At 51.9% G+C, this 24,531-nt stretch overlaps 1 protein-coding gene across 5 annotated transcripts in view; it reads right to left on the minus strand.

Moving 5' to 3' along the window:
* The window catches only part of SRRM3 (serine/arginine repetitive matrix 3), a 55,493-nt gene extending 32,507 nt beyond the window's left edge, over window positions 1-22,986 (minus strand). For 2 of the 5 annotated variants that reach the window (XM_036410142.2, XM_045571165.1), the window contains exons 1-2: window positions 22,797-22,986; window positions 1,721-1,985 (exon numbers count right to left, since the gene is read on the minus strand). In XM_036410142.2, coding sequence (XP_036266035.2) covers window positions 1,721-1,953 — 233 coding nt within the window. In that variant the 5' untranslated portion in view covers window positions 1,954-1,985; window positions 22,797-22,986. The remainder of the gene's footprint in view (window positions 1-1,720; window positions 1,986-22,796) is intronic. The other 3 variants (XM_045571164.1, XM_036410140.2, XM_045571166.1) reach the window with 3 other exon arrangements.
* Between the last annotated feature and the right edge of the window lie 1,545 nt (window positions 22,987-24,531).

Consider the following 24,531-nt stretch of genomic DNA (forward strand, 5'->3'; position numbering starts at 1 on the left):
GGTCCTCCCAGGTGCAGAGAGGGGCTTGGGGCTCCTGGAAGAGGAGGAGATTCGCCAAGGGAAAGGGGTGGGGGGAAGGAGCTTCCTGAGGAATGTGCCTTAGGGTACCCTGAATAAAGTCATCCCTTCTGTTCCCTACCCACAGCCATGCTCCCTTCACTCCTCTCCCAACTTAGCAGGGTTTGCAGGATTAAGGTCTGGGGCTCTCTCTGCAGAGGACACTCCATCCTATTCCCTACTCAATCCTGCCCCGGGATCTCATTTCTTCTGCTCACATCCACAGCTCATGGAACCTGTTTTCAGCTGCCAGCAGAGGCCTCCTTTCGGTCTGCTTTCAGTAGCCTTCCATCATCACTCTCTGAAGAGACCCTACCTCCCCCATCCCTCAACCTGGTCCCCAGCTGGAGGTGAACACCAAGTCCCCGTGCCCCTGTCTTTTCTGTACCAGGCCTGCAGGAGGCTCTGGACCCAGGGCCTTTCTTTCTGACGGCCTTCCTGATGGACTGCCACTGGTGGCTCTCTCTGAGCCTCAGTGTCTTCCTGGGACAGTGAGCCATGTCTTGGCTGCCTCTGGAGGAGTCCAAGAGGACTGGATGGACAGACAAAAGTATGGTTTGGAAGGACTGCTGTATACAGGCTGTCTGGCCTGATGTGGCTCCAGGCCCTATCCCACCCATTGGCATTTCTGATTTCTCAGCTCACTGACAGTGCATATCTGACAGACAGGCCCTGCTCCCAACTTCGTCTCTCTCCACAGCCAGCTCACTCCTTTCAGAGTACTCAGGACAGAGGCAAAAGGGAGCCTTGAGACTATCAGCTTTCCTCGGAGCTGCACAAGTGGATAGGCTTTGTTCCTGGGTTTTCTTGCTTTTTTTGTCTTCAGCCTCATGCGGAGGGCTGTCTCTACTAGACTTGCCAGGGAGGTTCCTCACAACTCCTCCTTCTCAGCTGGACAAACTCCTACTCATCCTTCAAGGCCCATTTGAATGTCTTCTCCTCTCAGAACCTCTCCTCTGAGCTCCTGAAGCACTTGGCCCTCTCCTGTCCTCTCCTGTCCTGTCCCAAGATTCTAACCTGTTTTGTGATGGAGTTGGTTGTTAACATGCTTGTTTCCTTTTTGAGATGGGGAGAGACTTTGAGGAAGTAACTCCAATCCAACTCTGGGTCCCAGCACAGTGCCCAGCACACTTATGTGCCCATGAGTGGTTCTGGGCCAGAGAGGATGAAACCAAGCTTCCAGATGTGGCAGCCAGCAGCAGTCCTTTGCTGAAACCACATAGTAAGGATCCATTGTGCTTTCTTGTCTGGCTGCAGCTCATGCTTGGCAGAGTCTAGGCAGCTAAATCCATCAATTTTATAGAAGGGGAAACTGAGGCACGTTTATATGCTTCTCTCCCGCACTGGACTGGACTGGATGTTTTTGAAAGGCATGAGTTGTGTCTCCTTGGCTACTGTAAATCTGAGCTTGACATAGAGTGGGTGTTCAGGACAGTTTATTGGTTGAATAAACAAGTAAACGAATAAAAGTTCGGTTGGGTTTGCCATAGTTCCACTCCCACGGTTTCAGACTCCCTTCCCTTGGTCCCTTGCCTGACTGTGCTCCAGGGTCCCCACTCTTGCCTACCTCTGCTCTAGCCCCAGCCCCGCCCCCGCCCCTACCCGCTGGCCCTGCCCTGCAGCCCAACAGATTCCCCTTCTTGGGCCCCTGCAGCCAGCTCACCCCTGCTCCTCCATCATCTCCTGCAGCTCCATGCACTTGAGCTCCACGCGCCGCTTGCGCTCGTGGTCCAGGATCTCACGGTGCGCGCGCTTTACTAGCCCGGGCTCGGCGGCGCGCATCTCCTCCTCGGTCCGCGGCCAGTTCCCGGAGGAGGCTCCGGGCTGCGGGAAGCCGTTGGCAGCATCGGGCGGGGACGGCATGCTAGCTGCCCCGTTGTTCACGGTGGAGGACATAGCGGCTGGCCCCGGAGCTGCTGGCCTCGGCCCTGTGGGACCAGACACAGACATGAGGCGAGACGGTCAGTTCTTGGCCACCTGCTAAGCTCCTCTCTGCGCGGGTTAATCCTGAAGATTTAAAGGCCTACTCATGGCTCTAATCCGCTTCCCCTCAGACTGCGGAGGGGGATGGACAGCAAGTTTGCACCTTTGGGTCACCCCTCAGAGCAGGAGAGGGAATTGGGCACTGTGAGACGGGTGAATGCAGGCGGGACTGTAGATCGTTTCTAAGGGGCCTTGGCTTGGAATAGAATCATTTTCAGGGACCTAGTAAGCACCTAGGAATATCCTCTCTGCCTTGTACCAATGCCTAGGCCTGTCTGCCTAGCCTTTGCCTGCCCACCTGCTTGCATCTCCCCAGGCAATCAAATGAGTCCCTGGGAAAGCTTGTTAGTTTCATTCTTGTTTTTCCTTCAGAGTCAGTTTAAATCTCCTTCTCCCCCAAACACTCACTGTCCTGGCTCTGGCTGGTGGGAATCCAGTCCACATGTGCTCCCACCTCCCAGGGCAGCCCTGCAGAGATGGGAAGCCAGAGCCTTCTCCGGACTTAGGGGCACTCCCACCGCAGATGCAGTTTTCAGTCCCCACTTCGATTTGGCTAACTGCCCCAAAGTCAGCAGTACGGGGGAAAGGGGGGGGGGGGGGCTGAAGCAGATTAAAAGCCCCCTTTGTTCTGGAAACACTGCTTCTGAGAATGTGACCAAAAGTGGCACTGACGTTAGCTTTGCAGGCAGACACAGCCTCCTACAGGCCCAGGGTGACATGGGAGTCAGCCTGGCCTAAGAGGTAAGAAGCCCTGGCTCCACACTAGGCCCAAAGTAGAGCACATGCATGCATTTGCGTGGGCACACACACGCACACACACTTATGTGCGCACACACATACACACCAAGGACCTATCTTAACAGAGGGAGGCACCTTCTGAGCTATTTCCATTTCCTTTCTCCAAGGCTCTGCTAGTTGCTAAGCAACAGGGAGGCCTCCTTCTCAGGGAGTGGGATGCCAGGGAGGGGAAGGGTGGAGGGAGGTGGGAAGAGAAGAAGAGAGTAGGTATATCTGGACATCCAGGATGGACCTTCCCTACAACACAACCCCCAACACACACTCTCCTTACTGGCCTCAGAATGATGGGGGTGGGGGACATTCAACGACACTGAGATTGGAAGGCAGAGAAGGGGGGGGGGGGCATGTAAGAGGCATAGAAGCTCTGAAAGGAACTTTGAGCCGAAACCTGTTTGGCTCAGTGGTAGAGCGTCGGTCTGTGGACTGAAAGGTCCCAGGTTCGATTCCAGTCAAGGGCATGTACCTGGGTTGCGGGCACATCCCCAGTAGGGGGTGTGCAAGAGGCAGCTGGTTGATGTTTCTCTGTCATCGACGTTTCTAGCTCTCTATCTCTCTCCCTTCCTCTCTGTAAAAAATTAATAAAATATATTTTTTTAAAAAAGAAAGAAAGAGAAAGGGACTTTGAGAACACAGACTCCTTTGTATGTCTATCCTCTTAAGTCCCAAGTCCCTGAGTTCCAGGCCAGGCTCCTCCACTCCTTGCTATGTGACCCTGAGAACATCACTACCCCTCTCTGAACCTCTGATCTTCTCCTGTGTCTGGGGGCATCATCCAGACTCTGCAGGAGAGGAGAGCTCTTGGGCATATACAGACCAAAAATGTTCTTTTAATCTTTCTCCACCCCAAACCCTGCAGGCATCCTGCCTGTCCCTATCCCACCTCTGCACCCCAGCTCCACCACGGCTTCTCCTGGGGCACCCATAAGCATCACCTACTCTCCAGCCCCACACGGAGCTCTAGGAACCCCGCTCCCCCCCTGCCTTGGCCACTGTGCTTAGTTCATGGGTGACACTTCCATATGTTGCTCACCTGAACCAAGTGCATGTATGGAGCTTGGAGACCACCACTGCCCTGGCCCACTGCAGCTCACCTATCATCCAGTTTGGCCCCTCAACCTCTCTTTTCAACATTGCTCACATTTATCCACTTCCTTCCCTCCCATTACCATCTCAACCCAAGCCCCTCACTCTGGTCCACTTTGGCCTGAGTGTCCTGCCTCCCCCAAACCCCCACAACCCCCTACCCACTCTGTTCATCCTGCATCAACAACCTGGGAGATAAGTCCAGGAGCAAATCAGGTGTCATGCTCTGATTAATACCTCTAGTTGCCTCCTGCCACTTTGACTGAAAGTTGTGACCTAACCTGCCTTTTGATTTAGCCTTCATGCACCCTCCAACATGTTCTCCATCTTTCTTGCCTCTCCCTTTCCCTGGGACACTCTTCTCCTGACTCCTACATGTTCTTAAAGTGACTGCTCGTAGGCCTCACCACCTCCTGGAAGCCTTCCCTTATCCCTATGGACGCTGCCCTCACAGAGCTCTTGCCGCTCATTGCTGTCACCATGAGTCCACAGGCCTGGCTCTCCCAGGCTGGGGGCATTTAGTTTTCTGCTCCTAGTGCCAGCAAAGTGCCCGAGCCAGTGGAGCTCGATGCATATGGATAGAACAATTGGAAAACAGTTATAATGGGAGGCGGGATGGAGGAATACCTGGCACTGCCCTCAATACAGCCTGCAAGACCCCTTCATGTTTTGCCCTGTGCTGTCCTGCAGCTTCATTCCTTGATACACTTCATCCTGCAACCAGCATCCAGCCCCTTGGTCTTGGTCATGTGTTCCCAGACAAGCACGCTCACTCCTTTGTACCTTTGCCCATGTGGTCACCCTATGCTGGAATACCTGTTGCCCTCTTCTCCATCCGGGGAACTTCTATTCATCCTTCAGGGCCCAGCCTAACTGTCACCTCCCCTGGGGAGCCTTCCCCACTTCTGAGGAAGGGCATGGAGGCTAGATCAAAAGGCAGGTTATGTCACAACTTTTAGTAAAAATGACAGGAGGCAACTAGAGGCCGTTAATCAGAGCCTGATTTGCTCCTGGACTGATCTCCCAGGTTGCTGGTACCAGGATGGACAGAGAAGGTGAGGGGTTGGGGGGAGAGGAGATAGGACACTCCTTGACTCCCACTGCTTTTGTCCTCACCTCTTTAGATAGGGGGTTCAACTTGTTTTCATCCAACCTCTGTTCTAGACTGTGAGCTCTTTGAGGGGAGGGGACCGTCCCTTCTTTACAGCTCCTCAGAACCTCCCCACAACTTGGCAATGCTGGAGGCACATTAAAGGTGTGGGTAGAAAGCTAGGTTTTTAACCATGCTGCTCTTCAGGCTTACCTTCTGATGCGAGTAAGGCTCCCCAACTCCTTGCAGGCAGGGGTAGAGGAGCTAGCTGACGGGGGCTATTCTGAACATCAGAGTATCTCCAGACCCTGAGAAATTCTATTCCCGGCACTAGGGACATGTCTGGGTGAGATTGCTATGCTTCTGGGGCAATCTTTCAGGGTGCGAGGTACAGGGGGCAGGTGCAGTCTGCATTTCACTAGGACAGATGGTGGATTCTACCAACTTCTGGTGAGTTGGAGGGTGCCAGGCAGGAATCTGAGGTAGGTTATTCAAAGGATGACCCTTTAAGCCCTAGAGAAGAGGCAGGGGCCATTGGTCACTATGTTAGGGTTGCTGGGCCAGCAAACCAGGGAGTTACTGCAGGCACACGGTCTTTCTGTGAGGCACTGATGTTATCTTTTATGAAATCCTTGTGAGATTTCATAAGATAAAGAGACATCATGCCATAACTGGTTTGGCTCAGAGGATAAAACTCAGGAGGCTGAAAGGTCTCAGGTTTGATTCCAGTCAAGGGCATGTACCTTGGTTGCAGGCACATCCCCAGTAAGAGGTGTGCAGGAGGCAGCTGATTGATGTTTCTCTCTCATGGATGTTTCTAACCCTCTATCCCTCTCCCTTCTTCTCTGTAAAAAATCAATAAAATATATTTAAAGAGAGAGAGAGAGAGAGAGAGAGAGAGAGAGAGAGAGAGAGAGAGAGAGAGAGAGACATCGTGCTGGTGGGAACTAATAGTCTGTACTGTTGTAATTGGTGGATAGATTGACCTTGCTTAAGAGAGCTCCCTAATAGGTCAATGTCACATTAGATGGAGGTATTTAATGGGGGACTATAGGGCTCTGTCCTCACCATTGACCCAATATGCTCACCATTGAAGAGAACTTTGACAATCTGATTATCAGATTCACCAAGGATACAATCTGGGAAGGCTCATGAATTCAGTCAGAATCTAAAAGGACTCAACAGACTGGAGCAACGGAAGGAATCTAAGAAAGTGAAACAGGATAGTGAAAAATGCCACATTCTGGAACTAACATTCTAAAATTGGAATAGAAATAGTGTAGAGGCAGTATATTTAGGAAGGACTTAGAGGTTTTCAATGGTCAGAGATTCAATCATGATGTGGCTGCCAAAAGTCTGTTATCCTATGTTATAGCAACAAAAATATGTGTAGAATAAGGAAATGATAAAAATATATGGACAACCAGATACCTATCTTTAAGTATTTAAAGGATTGTAGAGGATATAGGCCAAACTTAGCTGAATCTGCTGGAAGCTTATAAGAAGTAGGTAGGGTTGCCAAATTTGGCAAATAAAAATATAGAATGTGCAGTTAAATCAAATTTGAATTTCATGAATTTCATATCTGGAACATACTTATACTAAAAAAATTATTCACTGTTTATCTGAAATTCAAATTTAACCTGGTGTCATGCATTTTATATGTTCATGCTACCTGAGACTCACCCCAGATCTAATGAATAAAAATCTTAAATTGTTAATGTTCCCCAGGTGATTTTGATGTAGATCATGGACTAGTAATTGGGAGCCCTGTCAGAGCAGCAGTTCCCACATTTTATCAGGCCTCAGAGTCACCGGAGGGCTTGTTGAAACCAGCGGCTGGGCCCCACCCTGAGCTTCTGACTCAGTAGATCTGGGGTAGTGTCTGAGAATTTGAATTTCTAACAAGTTCTCAAATGCTGTCCTTTGACCACACTGAGAGGAACAAGGTCCTAGTCAATCTCTCACTATCATTCTGTCCCCTTCAGAGACTCACCCACTGTTGGCCTTTGTCCCAGAAGACAAATTCAAATTTCTTCAGGGAAGTCATCTAGAGTGGACCTCAGCTAAGTCCATAAAAGATTCTTCCCCTCCTCCCAATCAAATCTTAATAATAATAAAAAACACAAAACCACAAAACTAGCCGAAACCTGGCTCAGTGGATAAAGCGTCGGCTTGCGGACTAAAAGGTCCCAGGTTCGATTTCGGTCAAGGGCATGTACCTTGGTTGCGGGCACATCCTCAGTGAGGGGTGTGCAGGAGGCAGCTGATTGATGTTTCTCTCTCATCGATGTTTCTAACTATCTGTACCTCTCTCTTCCTCTCTGTAAAAAAATCAATAAAATATATTTTTTTAAAAACAAACAACTCAGCAGTTCAGTTCATCCCAGGATGAGTGAGTTCCCCATTACAGAGACTGTTCAAGCAGGAGATAGATACTATATTCACTCACTCATCCACCCATCATCTACTCAGGGGGCCCCACCCTATGACAGGCTGAGGATTTGGAGATGAACAAGAGTCCATCCTGGCTATCTGGGAGCTCGCAGGCTGGCTTGGGAAACCAAGAGTTATCGGGTGTGTGTGATAAACAGAATTTGAGGAGTGTCTGCAGCTTTGCCTGGTTGGTCAGGGCAGGATTCCCAAAAGGGGTGGGCGGGGCTGGAGGCAGGGACACCAGAGCAGGTGAGGCCTGAACAGAATTCAAGAAGTAGGCAGACTTGGCAGGATGAGACTGGTTGTGGATGAAATGACTTGAGGGGCCAGGTGGATTGTACAGCCATTTACTGCAATGGGGAACATGGGGGGAAAACTAAGAGTGTGTTTAGGGCGAGAGGCTTGAGGGGGTCAAGCAGGCAGATATGACATCTAGAGCCATAACCCTACCCCTGACCCTAACTTACCAAGGTCCCTGAGGACACTGACCGTCTCTTTGGAGACAAAGCAGCAAACGGGAAGTATTTTCTCTACTGCTAGTTGGCTAATGGACCCTGAGAAAGTCTCTTCCCCTCTCTGGACTCCTGTTTCCCCACTGGCCAATGCAGGGAGCGGGGCTGGACTCAGAGACCCCACAGGTCCTTTCCTATTCTGGAAATCTAGGTAACTATAAATGTGTACTGCCAAGCCTCCAGCCCACCTCCTTCCTGCTTCTACAGCCACTGCTGCCACCCCAGAGCTCCTCCCTGAGGCTGTCTCCAGCACTGGGTCAGGTCCCAAGGGCAAGCCCAGAGGCTGGGCCAGCCAAACCCATGTGCAGATTAAGTCATGCAGATCTGAGTGGTTAAAGAGCCAGACCTCTAATTTACAAGCCTCATGGCTGAGTCCCTGGGCACCCCTTCTACTCCCAGACCCAAGCCTGGGTCCCTTGAGTAGACCTGGCAGAGGACAGTTTAGCTGCTGGACCTGCAAGTCCAGCCCTGCTGGTAGAGATTAATTGAAGGTGAAACAGCCCATCTGTACTGCAGTGTCCAGTCTGCTGACAGGCGCGGAGGCCGCTCAGCTAATGAGATCATCACTCATCCTGGACTCAGAAGGGAGAGAGATGCTCACTCAGATAGGTAGTGACCTGGCCGGATCTGGGGAGAGGGAGCAGTGGATGACATATGTGTCTGAGGCGGAGACTGGGCCTTGCCTTGGGGAACCCTGGTTTGAGACAGAGACAGGGCTATACTCTTTGGGAACTTGTAATCTGAGTGACCTTGTCATGTGCCTTAAGTTCTGTGCCTCAGTTTCCTTGCCTGAAAAATGGAACTAATAATAGCACCCTTCCTAAAGGTTTGTTGAAAAGGATGAATATGTGTGAAATGCTACCACAAGGCTTAGCATGCAGTGAGTATCTCATACGTGGTACCAATGTTTGTTATTATTTGTCAGTGGTGATTGCCCCATTCTGAACTTGGGGGAGACCCTAGTCATCCAGGGGGAGATGTCCAGGAGCCTCAGGTCATGGGTCTGGCACTCAGGAGGCTACGATCGGGCCTGATTTGGGACCTGTCATTACAGAGTTGGAGACTGAGCCTGGAGAGTGAACACGTTGCTGATTGTGGAGGGAAGAGAGGGCAGAAGCAGGAGCTCAGGGCAGGAGGTGTGGGTCACTTTGAGGAGCCTGCTGAGGTAACATGGGCCACTTTTCTATGGCTGGCCTCAGCAAACTCCTCCCCTCCCCATCTCACTCCCAGAGTGTCGGCCTCCAGCACCAGTGGCATCCACCTAAGGGCCCCCTTTGTTCTGGAGGCTCAGAAGCGTCTCTCACCAAGGGGCAGCACTCACTGACCTGGGGGCCTCTTTCCCTGCCTCCACCTGCCAGACACCCCGTTGATGATGCCAGGACTCAAGGCCTACACACCCTCAAATGTACAGGTTCCCACAGCTTTAAGTAAGCTCTCAATCCCCAGTCACACACAATATAACCACATTCTTGCTACGAAGGTCTATCTGTGGTTCCCCACGGGCCCAGGAAAGCCAGGGGTGGGGTGGGTGGACAAGGAGCACTGGATTTGGAGTCAGAGGACTTGAGCTTGAATTTTGGTTCTAGCTGGGTGACCAGGAAAAGTCACTAAACCTCCTGAGCCTCTGTTTTCCCATCTGTAAAATGAAGACAATACTCCTTACCTCACAGAGTGGTGGAATCATTCATTCTTTCAGTGACAAGCTTGTTATGAAGACAGACCCTAATTACACCCTCTCCCTGCATCCTGGCTTGGTCCTGGGGTAATAAATAAGAGGCCAGAGAAAGTCTGCTTGGGCCAAAACCGGTTTGGCTCAGCGGTAGAGAGTCGGTCTGCGGACTCAAGGGTCCCAGGTTCAATTCCGGTTAAGGGCATGTACATTGGTTGAGGGCACATCCCCAGTAGGGGGTGTGCAAGAGACAGCTGGTCAATGTTTCAACGATGTTTCTAGCTCTCTATCTCTCTCCCTTCCTCTCTGTAAGAAAATCAATAATATATATATATATATATATATAAAGAAAGTCTGCTTGGCCTGGGAAGGTCAGGGAAGGCGTCACAAAGGCGATGGTTTTGAACTGGCCCTTTGGAAGATGCATTGCTCCTTGTAAGGAAGGACAATTCCAGGTGGGGGCCAGCACAGGCTCAGGGCAAGGGCAGGCAGGGTGCAGAGCCCTGAGACTAAGTGGACCAGGGTGGAGTGGAATCATGATGGGCAGCTGCCTTCCTTTGAGGTGGGGGCTGTGAGCACAGTGTGAGGCCTTCCTGAGAAAAAGCCCAGTGTGAGAGAGAGGGTGGAGAGGGACATGCCTCCTGAATCTCCTGGAGGAAAAGAAATCTTTGTAACTGACAGAAACATGACGGAACTGACAAACACACATGAAACCACATACCTAGGTTGTGAAACTAAGTTCAGTCTTTGCAAAAATGAGAGTGCAACAATGGCTTGTCAAAAGATTTTGTCCATGCTGGGAAAGAACAGCCATCTCCGCTGTGTCCATGAAAGCTCAGGGTGTCTCACCCCACCTCAATCCCTGACACTGAAGCCACGTGGTACCTGTGACACCGATGTGTTTCCTGAGCACCGGGGGATGGGGCTCCCCCCTCAACCTCACCCTTCCCTGTGGGGACCCTTCTCTAGACTCCAGAAACTTAATCAGGCCAGTGGCTACAACACACTGAAAGCCTTCCCCATGCTCCCTGCCCAGGAGGGTGGGGTTAGGGGAGGGGTCAAGGCCACAGGATGGAGGTCAAGCCCTCATGTCACAGCTATTCAGCGAGTGGGCACTCTGGGGCTCAGCAGAGAGCAAGAGAGAGATATAGGGGGAGAAGCAGGGATGCCTGTAATGAAGCAAGATAAGCGCTGGAATGGCGGACATGTATAGTTAATAGAACATTAACTGAGAGGGTGTGTGTGTGAGGAGTGTCGTTAAGAGGCCTTCCTGGAGGAGAGATCTTGAAGTGTACATAGGTGCTGGTGGGACAAAGAAGGGAAGGAAGGATATCACGGGTAGTGTGTGGGGCAGGTGTGAAGAAGCTTAATGAGGAAAGAGGCAAGAGCATGGGCTTGTGGCACAGCTGAGCACAGTGGATGGGAGGAGACAGAGGAGCTAGGGCTATACCTTGCAGGCAATAGGGAGCCATAGAAGGCTGTTGAGCTGGAGAGGTCATGATCAGATCTGCATTTTGGAAAGATTTCTTTTGCTAACCGGTGCCTTCACTTTTGCTGGCCCTTACCCTTTAGAGAGAGGTGTGACCCTAAGTCCACATTAACTCAGTCACCATTCATTAAGGCAGACATAAAACTTGAAATGCATTAATAAATAGACTCGATGGACACGTGCAGATCAGCAAGCGGCAGAAGAGCCAGCCTATGTTCAAATCACTTACTATGTGCCCCAAAGTGACTTAGCTTCTGTGCTGTTTCCTCATTTGTAAACTGGTGTTAATATAAGTAACCCCCTCAAGGTTGAAGGAATTAACCGGTTAGTTAAGGGCACTTACTAAGTTCTGTCTCTAAATACCTTTGCTAGTATTACCATAAACAATGCCAACCAGTCTAAACCACCACAGGCATGGGTGGGGCATATAGATCAGCATGAATCACAACAGATTAAGTAGATAATTTACCATTCCAAATCAGTACCAACTTGTGAAGACTAGTAGGCCAACAAGGTCACTTTTCACAGATAACGACCCACATGGACCAGTGGAGACCAGCATTCACTGCTAAGAAAATGCTGCAGGGTGAGGCCTGGGAGGAAGGCGCTGGGCTGGCCGGCAGTGAGAGGGTTAGCTAAGTGAGCTTCCTCTGCCTCCTGGGGACTCTCTCAGGAGGGTAGGGCAGGAGATGCTGGCTCTGCTACTTGTTACCCAACCCTCCTGAAGATGCTGTCTGGGAGGGAGGAGAGAGAAATGCTGAAAGCCTTCCTTTCAATTATTCAGCAGCCAGAGCTTCCTGCCGCCCCTGCTGGAGCCAGAGGAAGTCTTTGGCCAGAGTCCCCAGGCTGGGGCTGGCTGGGATGACGGAGTGCTGGTTCCAGGAGGGCCAGGCAGCCTGGCTTACGGGGGTGCTGATACCATGTCCTGGGCCTGGGCCTCAGTGCTCTTGGTCCTCTCCTGCCCTCCCCTCTCCACCCCTGTGCTGGCACTGTGCCCTGCCCTGCAGTCTCAGTCTATGCTATGGAATGGAGGTGTGGGGGATGGCCAAGTTCTCAGAAGCAAAATAGGAGGTCCTGGGCAGGCAAAGGAAGGCGGGCAAGCCCACTGACCACAGGAGAAAGCCCAGGGAACTTAGCTGGGCCCTGGGTCCTGGGCATCCTGTCCAGCCCCTGATGTGTCTCAGACACGGCACTCTGCTCCACCCAACAACACACTGGTCTATGCTGCTCCCTCTACGTGGAATGCTCTTACCCTTCTATTCATCTGACAAGCCTCTGCTTACTAAGCATCCCCTCCCAGATGAAGCCTTCCATGACCTCCACCATGGGACACACGTCTGTTGTGCTCCTGGAGCCAAGCCCTCTGGTTCCCACTCTCAGCATTTACCTCTGTTCTACAGCGACTGTTAGCTCCCTGGCCTGGTGAGTGCTCCCCACAGGCAGTGACTGGGATGCTTTCATTTCCATGTCCCTGATGCTCAGCATAGAACTCGGCACAAAGCAGCCACCTGTGAACGCTTGTAGAAACCCAGACTGTGTTTGGACTGACAGTGAGCTCACTACTTGTTTTTTTTATTATTGCCATCTCTTGGGACCTCAGTGAGAAAGGTCTCTAGTTACTGCTATTAATATGCCTAGACTTCATGTGTTGACATTTGCCTGGGTCACATTGTCATAAGGCCTGGGGTCCAGCTCTGTCTTGGAAGGGATAGGGTGGACTTGCCTGCCTGTCAGCCTAGGGTCCCTGTTCCTCCTGTCCCTTTTGGCTTTGATTTGGGTCCCCAAAGCAGAGGACCTGAGTGGCAGGGCCCAGGGACAAGGAACCTGCTTCTCAGAGAGGCCCCAGGACAGGCCATCGAGAACCTCAATCAGACTGGATACATCAACAGAAGACGGTGGGGAACCCACAAACCACAGTAAACCAGTAACACAGACCGGTGGAATGGAGCAGAACACGTAATTCTGATCATTGAAAATAATACAGACCAGTTCCACCCAATAGACAGATCTGTATAGAGCAGTGATCAGCAAACTCATTAGTCAATAGAGCCAAATATCGGTATAACAATTGAAATTTCTTTTGAAAACCGACTTCTGTGCATGGGCCACGAAGTTTCAATCGCACTGTATGTGCGCACCTGCATGTGGTATTTTGTGGAAGAACCACACTCATGGGGCCAAAGAGCCACATGTGGCTCTTGAGCCGCAGTTTGCTGACCACTGCTATACTATAGAGTAGGGGTGTCAAACTCAATTAGAGAAGGGGCCAAAATCTAAAATCCAGCCTAAATCGCGGGCCGAATGGTTTACTGAACAGTCATAAACTGTCATTGTGATGGAAACGCAGCGGAGTGCAGTGATGACAGCGCGGTGTGGGCCACATTGCAAGGCCTGGCGGGACGGATTTGGCCCGCGGGCCGTGTGTTTGACACATGTGCTATAGAGCAATACTGATACCAAATAAGCAAGTAGTATTTTAGCCTCCCATGCACTCTGGTGGAACAAAGAAATCCCTGCCCCCACCCAGACCCTTCTGCTCCTATTCAGGGCCCTCATTGGCCTTCAGGGAGCTGCAGCCATCCAGCCAGGGAGCAGGCAGCTTCCTGTTGCTGTCTGAGCTAGAATGTAGATCTGGGAGCCTGAGAAAGGTCGTCTGATGGCATGGGCACCCAAGGAGGTGGTGATCCCTTTGTCCTGGGAGGGTCCAAGCCAGTTGGCGTTGGTGAGGTGTCCTAGGGAGAGCCATGTAATTATGTGTCAGGACTCCAGGCTCTCCAAGGACCCTCCCATGCTGATCCTGGAGTTAAATCAGAGGAATCCATATGCTCTCATCTGCTTCTATCACCCCCGTCATCTCCATCTCTTCCCCATCCAGACCCTCCCCTCCCAGGCTCACACCTGGGCTAAGGAAAGGTAAGATGAGCTAGAAGCTCTGTAACCAGATATCTTTTCCTCTTGGTGCCTCAGTTTCCTCATCCAGATGACATGTCAGGAGCCAGGGTAAGGCTGGGCTCTGAGTCCCAAGACTGCGAATAATCAAAGTTGTGGAAGATGTGCCTCCCCAGGAGCTATCAGGAGGAAGGGTGTGCTGGGACAGACAGATAAGCGCCTTCTACCCACTGGGGCTGCTGACAGGAGAAGCCAGGGGCAGCTGCCTCCGCTGCCTACACAGTCTCATTATGGAAAATTCCCTCTATTGACTCTGCTCTAATCAGGCAGGCTGCCCTGGGCATCTTCCCCCCCCCCCCCCCAAGTTTCTGCTGGGCCGGGTGAGATCAAAGAGAGCTGGGCTGGGGGCTGGAGCCTGGAGCCTCAGCTGCCATTCTCATCGATCCAGATGCGCCTCTTGTTGCTAGGCAACAGCCTCCAGTCTCTCCTGTTCCTTCCTCCCCCCAGGGGCTGCAGGAGAGGGCAGTGAAGGGGTGGGGAAGAGACCCTACATTCATTCTCCAGGTTTTCTCGGCACCAAGCTAGAGAGCTATGTCGCCAAGTGGGGAGCCACTCCACCTGCCCAGGAAGTGTTCCCATTCTGGGAGCTTGACCATCTCACTAAAATGAACCCCTTCCTCCCCTCACATTTGAATTCAACTCTAGAATATTCAAAATCCACATCTCCGCTGCTCCATGTAAGCAGTCTCTCAGGAATACAGGGCAGGGATTCATCAGAGAGGGGAGGGGACCTTCAGGGGGTCAGTGACAAAGTGAAAATAAGACTGTAGGCTACCAACTTCCAGCTCAGTGTTGGATTAGATATGAGAGCCATTTAATCTTGAGAGAATGGCTCTGAAGGCAAACTCACACTCCCAGTTTTGAGTGGGTTGGCTTTTTTTTTCTTTATTCCAAAACGTAGGATGCATTTCATAGTAGTTTTTTCTTTTTCTTTTTTGTTTCAAGTGCTATAATTTAAAACTGTAAATTGTGCTTTAGAACAGGCATAAAAATGTACTATGAGTTTTGGGGGCTGTAATTGACTAAATAATGGAAATCTAATCATGTTATCAGAGTTTAATATTTCGCATATTTTATCTCCCTGATACTTCTCCTCCACCCCCTTTTTAAACTGAATGTGCACATTTCATCCCAGAAGTTATGTGGTGACCTACTTAGATCACAGCTGATTTAGGGTTTTAATGTCTCTCCCCCTCTGGGGTCTTTACAGCACTTTGGAATTACAAGTATCTGGCTCTTCCCCTGGTCCCTCGTCAAACCTTTTTTTTTTTAATGCAACTAAGGAAGAGGAAGAGGTGGCACTTCCTGAAGGTGAAGAGCCAGAACCCAGCTGTGAAGGGCCCAGCAGAGAACCACCGAGAGGCGCACAGTCTCTGGGCAGCAGTCCTGGTGTCCACTGCCTGCCACTGGCTGCCCCCAGCTCCACAGCACAATGACAGCTCCTCCCTGACTCCCCTGCCAGCCCCAGTCACACACTTCAACTCTGAGAGGCACAGCTTTGCAGGGTCCTTGACAAATGGTAGCCAATTAATGTCAATTAATCTGATTAGCCTAAATAGTTAATTAAGCAGTTAATTAAAACATCATTGACAATAACCTGAGGGATTGTGGGTGGGAGGCATGAATGATAGGGAGAGGGGTCCCTCTTTGCTCTGGGAAGGCACAAGCCCTATAAGGTCAGATTGGCAGTAAGGGCTGCCTCTGCAGCTGGGCCTTCTCCCACCTGGCTCTGCCATCAGCCCAGGGAATTGTCATCAGGTTGTCTAACCATGCCCAGCCATACGATTGCTCCCAGCCCCTAGCCAGTGTCAAGAGGGTCTGAATTCTATGAGAGTTGCTGAACTTAGGGGAAAAGGCCTTCTGTCTGGGAAATTCATCCTAAAAGCCCAGAGAGAAGTCCTGGCTTTTGTTGCTGGCCCCTCTCACCAGCCCCACCCAGACCGCACACCTCACAGCTTAAAACCCCATTAAGGCTGAGGACATCCCCAAGCTGCAGAGCAGTCCCCTAGAGGGGAGCTGTCATCCTTAAGCCCATCCTACAGATGGGGAAACTGAGCACCTCCCACATGCCATGCCCTGCGCTTGCACTGGGGACCTGCAACCATGAATGATACAGGGTCCCTGCCCTCAAAGAACTCCTGGTCTGGGCATCACAGAACAGTGCAGCCTCTGTGGTCCTACCACATCTTCCTGGGTGATGCTGGCATACCTCAGTATCCTCTGCTGTGACCTGGCTCCTTCATAGGATGTTGTGAGGACAAATTAGTTCATACATGAGACCCCTAGAGCTGATTACTGAGGGAGATGGAAAGGCAAACTGGGCACTTGGGGGCATGCAGAGGAGAGGTCTCAGAACGAGCATTGCTCAGAGACATGTGAGCAGAGTCTGAAGTTCAAGGAGGTAGAAAAAGAGGAAGAAGGGGATCCAGCTAAAGGGAACAGCAGGTGCAAAGCAATGAGACGCCAACTCTCAACTCTAAATGTACCGTTACCTGGAAGCTTTAAAAAGTATAGACCCCCACAGCCCCACACTCAGATTCTGAATGGGATGGGTGGGTCCCAGAAATCTGCTTTTTATGGGATGTTCTAGAAATGCCGAGGCAGGTACTCTGCATCTAAAGACCACACTGCCGTGGTTCTGGATGTCCCAGGTTGGGAGGAGCAGAGCTGCAGGAGGAGAGGCCCCAGGCCATGTGACCTGTATCCTGACAGCACTCTGCAGGCCCCCTGTCCTCTCCATCTGTCCAAATCACGCTTGCCCTTTAGGGGTGACCTTCCTAAAACAGCTCTGGCTCTGGGCCTTCCTGCTGGAAACAGCCCTTGGTTTCTCTGCCACCTACAGAAGGAAGGTTAGACTCCCCATCTAACAATAAAGCCCTTCCTGAGGCCTCTCTCCAGCCTGGCCCTTTGCCCTTCAGGCCAGGCCCTGATTCTCCAGCCATACTTTTCTTTCATTTCAGATATATATTTTACAGAGAGGAAAGAGAGGGATAGAGAATTAGAAACATTGATGAGAGAGAATCATTGATCAGCTGCCTCCTGCACACTGCCCATTCCCCCCTCCCCCCACTGGGTATGTGCCCGCAACCAAGGTACATGCCCATGTCCGGAATCAAACCCAGGACCTTTCAGTCTGCAGGCCAACGCTCTATCCACTGAGCCAAATCAGTTTCGTCCAGCCACACTTTTCTACAAGTGCCTGGTGCTCGTCCCTCCTCCATAGTTCTCCTCATGCTGTTCCCTCTGTACGAAATGCTCTTCCCCTCCTGGCCAACCTGTACTCATCCTATGAGGACCCATGTGTAAATACTGGCTCCAAAGTCACCTGATCAGGCAACCCTCCCACCACCACAAATACCAGCAGCTCTGGGGATGCTCCCACATAACCCATATTCCATACCACACCATCCACCAGTTATTAGCCTTGCTTCCTACTAGACTAGGCTGGCTCTTCCCTTTCTCCAGTGCCTTCTACAGGGTTTGGGGATGACAATGATACTTGAGCTTTTCAGTCCACAGGACCTGCTGAGAAAATGTTCAATGAATGAATGAATGAATGACCACCTATTCTTTCGAGGTATGAGAATCATGGGACAGAGGAAGAGAGAAGTTGGGAGGCAGGGAAGAGAGGTGTTCTGCGGATAACAATGGGTGGTCCACAAGAATCAAGATGCATGTGTCAGGCCATGCCAAGCAAGGAGGGGAGACAGGACTGCACAGAGGCAGGGCCTGCTGAGTGTCCCAGCTTCTTTACAATCCCAGAAGCCCCTTCTGGAATCCTATTTGGAGAAGGGGTGGCTGGGCTCCCCTGCCAGTCCTGAAGCTTACCCACCCAGCCTGGGGTTCTCTGTCTGATACTGAAGTCTGTGCCAGCAGCTGGGATGGGCTCAGAGAACAGCCTGCCCCACTTCTCATTCTGCCCTTGCTCCATGGGTTTTCCTTTCTCTCATATGCCTTGACCCTACCCACCTTTGTGCTGGCAGCTGGTGGACTGAGGACCTCAGTCCCTGGCTGACACGGTCACAGCCCCATAGCCATTCTCTCCAGGGGAAACCACAGCCAGCAGCCCCTGAAGGTGTGCCCCACTCAGGAGGGTAAAGGAGGGGCAAGGTTTTCCCTGCGGCTTTCCCTGGTTCCCTGGGAAGCAACCCCACCCATGCCCAGCCTCCCTATGGCCATTAATTGTAAGCTTTTTTGAAGAATCTTTGAAGACATCAGAAAATTCTCATGATAGAGTGAAAAAATTGGATGCTGTTTTCCCCAACAGCATCTTGCCAATTATTTAACTCTGAGTACCTATGAACACAGGGACAAAAATCCTGGAAGGGAATTCTCCCCCCTGCTTTGTTCACAGTGGCTCTCTTTGGGTGGTAGCTATCTTTGATTATTCTTATTTTCTCTACTTCACAAATCTTGTACAATAAAGAGGTGCCATTTTTTAAAAAAAATCAAAAGACTTCACTGAAACTTACTTTTACCTGTCTCCATCCTGGGGAGTTCTGGGGAATGTGGTGGGAAGGGGCTCATTATGGGGAGAGGTTCCAAAGCCACTCAGGCGTCTTCAAACCACGGCCGGCGGGCCACATGCGGCCCGCAGAGGAGTCTGATCCGGCCCGCCAGGTTTTTTGGGCAGTGAGCGCAGCCGAGGTGTTACAGTAGGAATTAGTAGTTCATATAGTCCGGCCCTCCAGCTCTCTGAGGGACCGTGATCTGGCCCCCACTTAAAAAAGTTTGAGGACCCCTGCTAGGCCATACTCAATGCCAGAAAATGAAGGCAAGAGCTCCCCAGTGCAGTAAGCTGCCTATACCCCAAGGTCCTGTTCACTGGGTCCGGGCTGCCTCATGGCTCTTACAGAACAGGCCCCGGCAGGATGCTAAGGGAGCTGTGGCACTGCCCACCAGCTCCAGCTGGCAGAGAAGCTTCTGCAGTGGGCAGCAGGCCAGGGTGGGGGTGGCAGGAGGCTGAAGCCAGGCTGACTGCCCAGGAAGTGGTGCTGCAGTCGGCTGGCTTTTGGTGGCAGGGTGGGAGTTCCTGGGTTTTGGGGCTGCTCTGGAGCCAAGGCCCACATGGCCCCTGAGGTCTGTCTCCCAGGCCAAAAGTCAGCCTGGGCAACCTGGAACTGGCACACCTGCCTAAGCCCCCTGAGAGCCCCATTCTGGGTGACTTGGCCTTTGGGAATGGAGCTGTGCCTCCTGGGCTCATGACCCAGAGAAAGGTGAGGGGGCAGAAATCCAGAGGTGTCAGCAGGCACTAAGCCACTATGAAGATCTGGGCCAGGCTGGGGTCTCTAATGAGCTCTTCACTGTCATAGGCCCCTTTGCTCTTCCCACCTTCTCATTGATCTCTCTGTTTCTTCATTGAGCACCTCCTATCTCCTTCCTCTCTGAATCCATTCTCACTGTGGGTATTCTCTCTGATCCTTTCTTCCCTCACTAAACCCTTCCCCTCTCTGAGCTCCCCATCCTTTCACTGAGCCCAGGCATTGGAATTAAGAGGGAACTTCTCCATTTCTTATCTGGCTGCCCCTCCCCAATGGGCCTGGACAAGTTATCTATCGACCCACCCCCTCTGCAGGGCCCTGCGTCCTTTCTTAAGAGCAACAGCTGCAAAATCCCTCCCTGTCCCCAAGATGCCATGAATAAGTTTCAATCATTGCACCTGGACAAGGGGCCTGCGCATATGTGCTTTGGGGCCCCCTGGACTCCAGCAAACAACTCTGGGAGGTGTGTGCAGGGCATCTTCAGGGAACCTGCGGATCATCTTAAATCCTGGGCCAGAAGGCTTCTGGCTGGAATGTCCAGATGAGCTACTGGGCCTAAGCCATGTTTTCTCCCTTAAGTTAAAACCTCAAGTTTATAGGTGTGAGGGATGGGTCCCTTTTAAATCTCAGCTCCAATGAATAAATCAAACCATGAAACCCTGGAGGTGACTTCTATTTCTGCAGATGGAACTACAGGATTCCCAACCTACAGATTTATAGAGCAGAGAGATTTAAAAATCTTGGTGCTAGCAAGACCTTTGGGGTCATCTACTAAAGACCTATCATTTTGTGGTTGAGGACACTGAGGCCCAGAGAAGAAAGAGACCTGTTCAAGGTCACACAAGAAGCCAGTGTCAGAGGTGGGCCCAGGAAGAAAGTCTTTGGACTCCTGTCCCAGAGCCCATTAGTCACCTCTACCACACGGCTTCCTCCAACTCCCACTGGCCCATGGTGCTCTGGTTGACCCTCCCCCAGGGAACCTGTGTGTGGAAGCCACACGGGGCCCCTTAGGCAGTGGGCTAGGGATGCTCCAAGACTTTGCTCCGTGACCTTGGGAAAGTCACGTCATTTCCAGGCCTTGCTCTGCTCCTCTGTGAAAAGGACCAGGTTATGAGGATGAAATGTACCAGGTTATATGAGCGTGAAATGAGATAATGTATGTGAAGTGACAGGTCTGTGGCAGGGGCTCAGAGTGTGTATAAGAGTTAGAGAGGAGGGTGGGCTCCTCCCATCTCCTCTGCAGAGCCCCAGGCTGACCGCTGGGACAGGAGGAGCTTGATTCTGCCCCTGAAGGCAATGGGAAGCGGTCAGAGGAAGGGAAAGATCAGTAGAGGAGGCACAGGACAGCCATGAGGCAGTTGCTCGTGACCAAGGCCCCATCTCAGGGGAGAGGACTAACTACTTCAGAAAGGAACTGGCAGTCCCCAGCTTTCCCAGGTCAGCAAGAACCTGGCAGGCTGAGGAGGTAAGAACGGGTGCAACAGTGAGCAGATAGGCCTGTCAGACCCAGACTCTTTGACAGGCATGAATGGCAGTGGCAGGGGTGGGCTGAGGTGGGGGCACCCAGCTGGCCAGTTCAAAGGACATTCCACCTTCAAATAACCCAGCTGACCTTGAGGGAGTCAGCTCCTTCCTGCGCTGCACACCTGCCCTTCACTCATATGCCTCAGGCTCCCCACCTGGAAAGCCGGCAGCATGAGTCAAGAAGCTGACACTTTACTGAGCTTTGATACCAAAAGACTGGGACAGGTCATCAGCTTCACTTGTGCCTTAAAGAAGACAGCTTGTGTGGCTTCATGACCTTGGGAAAGTCAGTCAAGTCTCTTGTCTCAGCTGTGAAATAGGGACAACGATGGCTGCCTTGTGAAGTTTTTGTGAGGATTTACTGAGTCAAATGTAGCATTGTGCCTAGCATGGAGCTGGTAGCAGGCCCTCCACCAATGCCCACATCCCCTGGGAACAGAAAAATGTGCTTTAGACAATTGCTAAAAACTTTTCCACCTTCATCCAGCTCCTTCTTAAGAAATTCTTACTTGCATTCAATTTATTAACACTTGCCCAGTATTTTACAGCTTAAAAATAGTTTTCCATCCATTATCTGAATTATTTCTTTGAACAGTAAAGTAGATACTATTAACACTATACCTGTTTCACAAATCAGGAAACAGGCTCATAAAGTTAAGTGGCTTTTGAAATCACATAACTTAAATTTGAACCCATGTCTCAGATACCATAATCCATGACTCCAAATGCATCCACCCCATCTCTTAAAATCCAATCAAGTCTTTATCCACACTTTAAGAATCACCCCCCCCCTCACCCCTCACAAGAGAGTGGGATGGGGTACGAAATTAAGGAACCAAGAAGCTGGTGTTATGTGGGAGCAATTTCCTAGCCAGCTTGGTCCTATTTTGGGCTAGGGAAGGATCTGGCACATGCTGGGAACATAACCTTAAGATGCCCCCTTGACAGAGAAATTCTCCAGCTCCTGTTCTGCTCTCCATCAAAGTGTCTGCCTTTTCTCTTGACTTAGGACAAAACATCAGCACAGGCCCCTTGTTGCCAGAAGTGGGTGAGTGAATGAGGTCTCAGGGGAACGAGAAGTTATGGCTAAGATAGAGCACAGGCATTGGGGTCCCAGGCCAGAACTGGCTACCCTTCTCTTGCTCTCCCCCAAATCCTTCCCCACAATGAACCTGCTGTCAGGAACAGGAACTGCAGGAGGCTTCAACACTGTCCAGGCAGGAGCCCTGAGAGGGAGGGGGAGGAGGATGCACAACAGAGGCTGCGTCTCTTCTCTCATATCTTCTTTTTACCAGGGATTTGCTCTGGGTTTAGGCCCAGTCTGAGCTCCAGAAGCTCTCCTTGGGCACCCAGAGAGCCCCACTAAACTCTTTGTGGCTATTTTCACTTCGATGTCCTCCATCCTCTTCTCAGTGTGGAGGGTAAATGCCATCCTGTGTGAGACCCAGTTCTCATTGCCAGCTCCTGCCTTCTCAGGGGCATATGGGCAGGTGAGAAAGGGGCTACTCCCTGCTGGACAGAAGCCGAGCATTCAGATGGGGGCCTGGTCCTTCTGCCACTCCCAGTGACCAGCATCTCCACAAGGTCTCTCCCTTCCCTAGGGAGCAGGTCTTACTCCTCAGTTGAGGGAGGGCAATTGGGCTGCAGTTGGAGGGCTCTCCAGCATTCTCATGGGCAGGCCATGGCCATTTATACCCAGAGGGGTCTGTCCATGACCCTGCAGGGTTCTCACTTTCTCCATTCCTCTCTGTGAAATGAACAACATTCCTCATCTCTGTTCTCCAGGTGCCTCGGATCCCCGGCCAAGCACTCCAGCAGTCCCCCAACCTACCCTCTGTTAGGGGGCCGGCGGACTCTGAGCTCCCCAGCCCAGCTAGGGAGGCCCGAGGTTCTACCCCGCCCCAGCCCCTCTGGGAAATGCCCCCGCCCCACCAGGGGCTCTCACCTCCCTGCTGACTGCCGCGCTCCCCCGGCCGCTCGAGCCAGGCTCTCCGACCCCGCTTGTCCAGACTGCCTCCGGGCCACCTCCTCAGCTGGGCAGGGCAGCTCCGCTGGTCTCCACAGCCCCGCGCCCTCTGTCTCCTCGCGGGCGCCGCCGCCGCCGCCGCCGCTTGCTGAAATGCTGGACAGCGCACTACCATGGAGGCGGTCTCCCTGCCCGCCGGCCGGCCAGAGCGGACTGGCGCCCACAGCGCCCTCTGTAGGTGTGGAGGCCTCTCCACCCCGCAGCAGAGGCGAGAAATGGGGCATTGGGGGATTTCCACTCAGGGACGTCTGTTCCACTCCTTGTGGGTGGGGGCACGCCAGACGCGAGCGGCATCCGGAACAAGGGAGATTATTTATTTGGAGCTGGAGTGAAGAAGTTCGGGATGCTGAGTTCTGGCTAGGACACTGCACAGCAGATGTCTAAGAGGGCCCACCCGTGAGTCGCCTCCAGAACACTCCTTTCTCGGGCGGGTGCTAGTAGAGGACGTCTCAATGAATGAGAGGAAGTTTGAGACTGGAGTCGCTGGACCTTTCGTAATGCTCGCTCGGTTGGGCATCTGGAGTCCTGAGTTCAAGTCACCCTTTGGTTACTTTTCCTGATTTTGGATGATCTGTCTGTTCTGTGGCTCCTGCCTCCCTTTCCTTGAGTGAGCTGGCTGAGTGGCAGAAATTCAGGGGCGGGCTCCCAATGGGAGGTGGGAGCCCAGAAACCTTTCCCCAGTGGAAGCCCGGAACGTGGAAACCTTTGCTTGGAGCCCCCAGTGGTGTCCCCGTGGAAGCTTCCCTGCCTCAGCAAGCAGGGCTGGAAGTAGCTGAATAGGCATGAGCAGGGCTGGGACCAGGGTGAGGCAAGTGAGGCAGATTTTAAGAAGGCACGTATAGGACATTGAGGGTCATCCCTGGGTCAAGTGTATGTTTGTTGTAAGTCTGTGTGGGTTTATGTGGATGTGTGCCTATCTGTTTATAAGTATAACTGTGTGTGTCTGTCTGTCCATGTCCAGAGTCTGTGTGTGCCCTCCTCCTCTCTTCTCTCTTTTCCTCCCCCCCAAGTTTTTTCACCCCACCCACACATGTATCTTCAGTGTGTGTGTGTGATCCTGATACTGCAGGCCCAACCCAGTCTGTAGAACAAAACTTGGGATGTGGGAGAGGGATGGGCTACAGCTGCTACTGCCATTACCACAGGCCCACAGCCCCAGCAGCGAGTCCTCCGCTGGTCTCCTGCCTTCTGGCTGCATGAATATTTCATCTGCTGGGGTTTTCCTTGGGCTGGCCTAGCACCAGTGTGCTTGTTCCCCTGTTTGGGAGGGGCTGCCCCTTTTGCCTGGCTGATCAGGAAGTCAGCAGACCAAGGGCTGGGGAAGGGCACCTGGAGGGCCTGCAGGCCTTTCCTTGCCTGGATATCTGTGGCTGGGTGTGTGGAGAGGGTGTAGGGGAGGCCAGAGAAGGTGCAGGGAGGGTGTCCTCTCAAAGGGAAGCCAATTTCTTAAATTAAGTCAAGTTGGCTTTAAATCTCACCACACTGATTTGGTTTCAACCAAGCCCTGGCTTCAACTCTGTTTGAGACTATGCCTAGGAATACATTGCCCCAGCGAGGCATACCTTCTCCTGCCCTCCCCCTCATCTGCCTCTTGAAGCCCCTGCTCCACCCTCCAGCTTTACAGGGGGAACTGCTTCATGGGAGAAAGAGAGAT

The sequence above is a fragment of the Pipistrellus kuhlii genome, unplaced genomic scaffold (genome assembly GCF_014108245.1).
Source record: "Pipistrellus kuhlii isolate mPipKuh1 unplaced genomic scaffold, mPipKuh1.p scaffold_m20_p_4, whole genome shotgun sequence".
Classification (NCBI taxonomy): Eukaryota; Metazoa; Chordata; class Mammalia; order Chiroptera; family Vespertilionidae; genus Pipistrellus; species Pipistrellus kuhlii.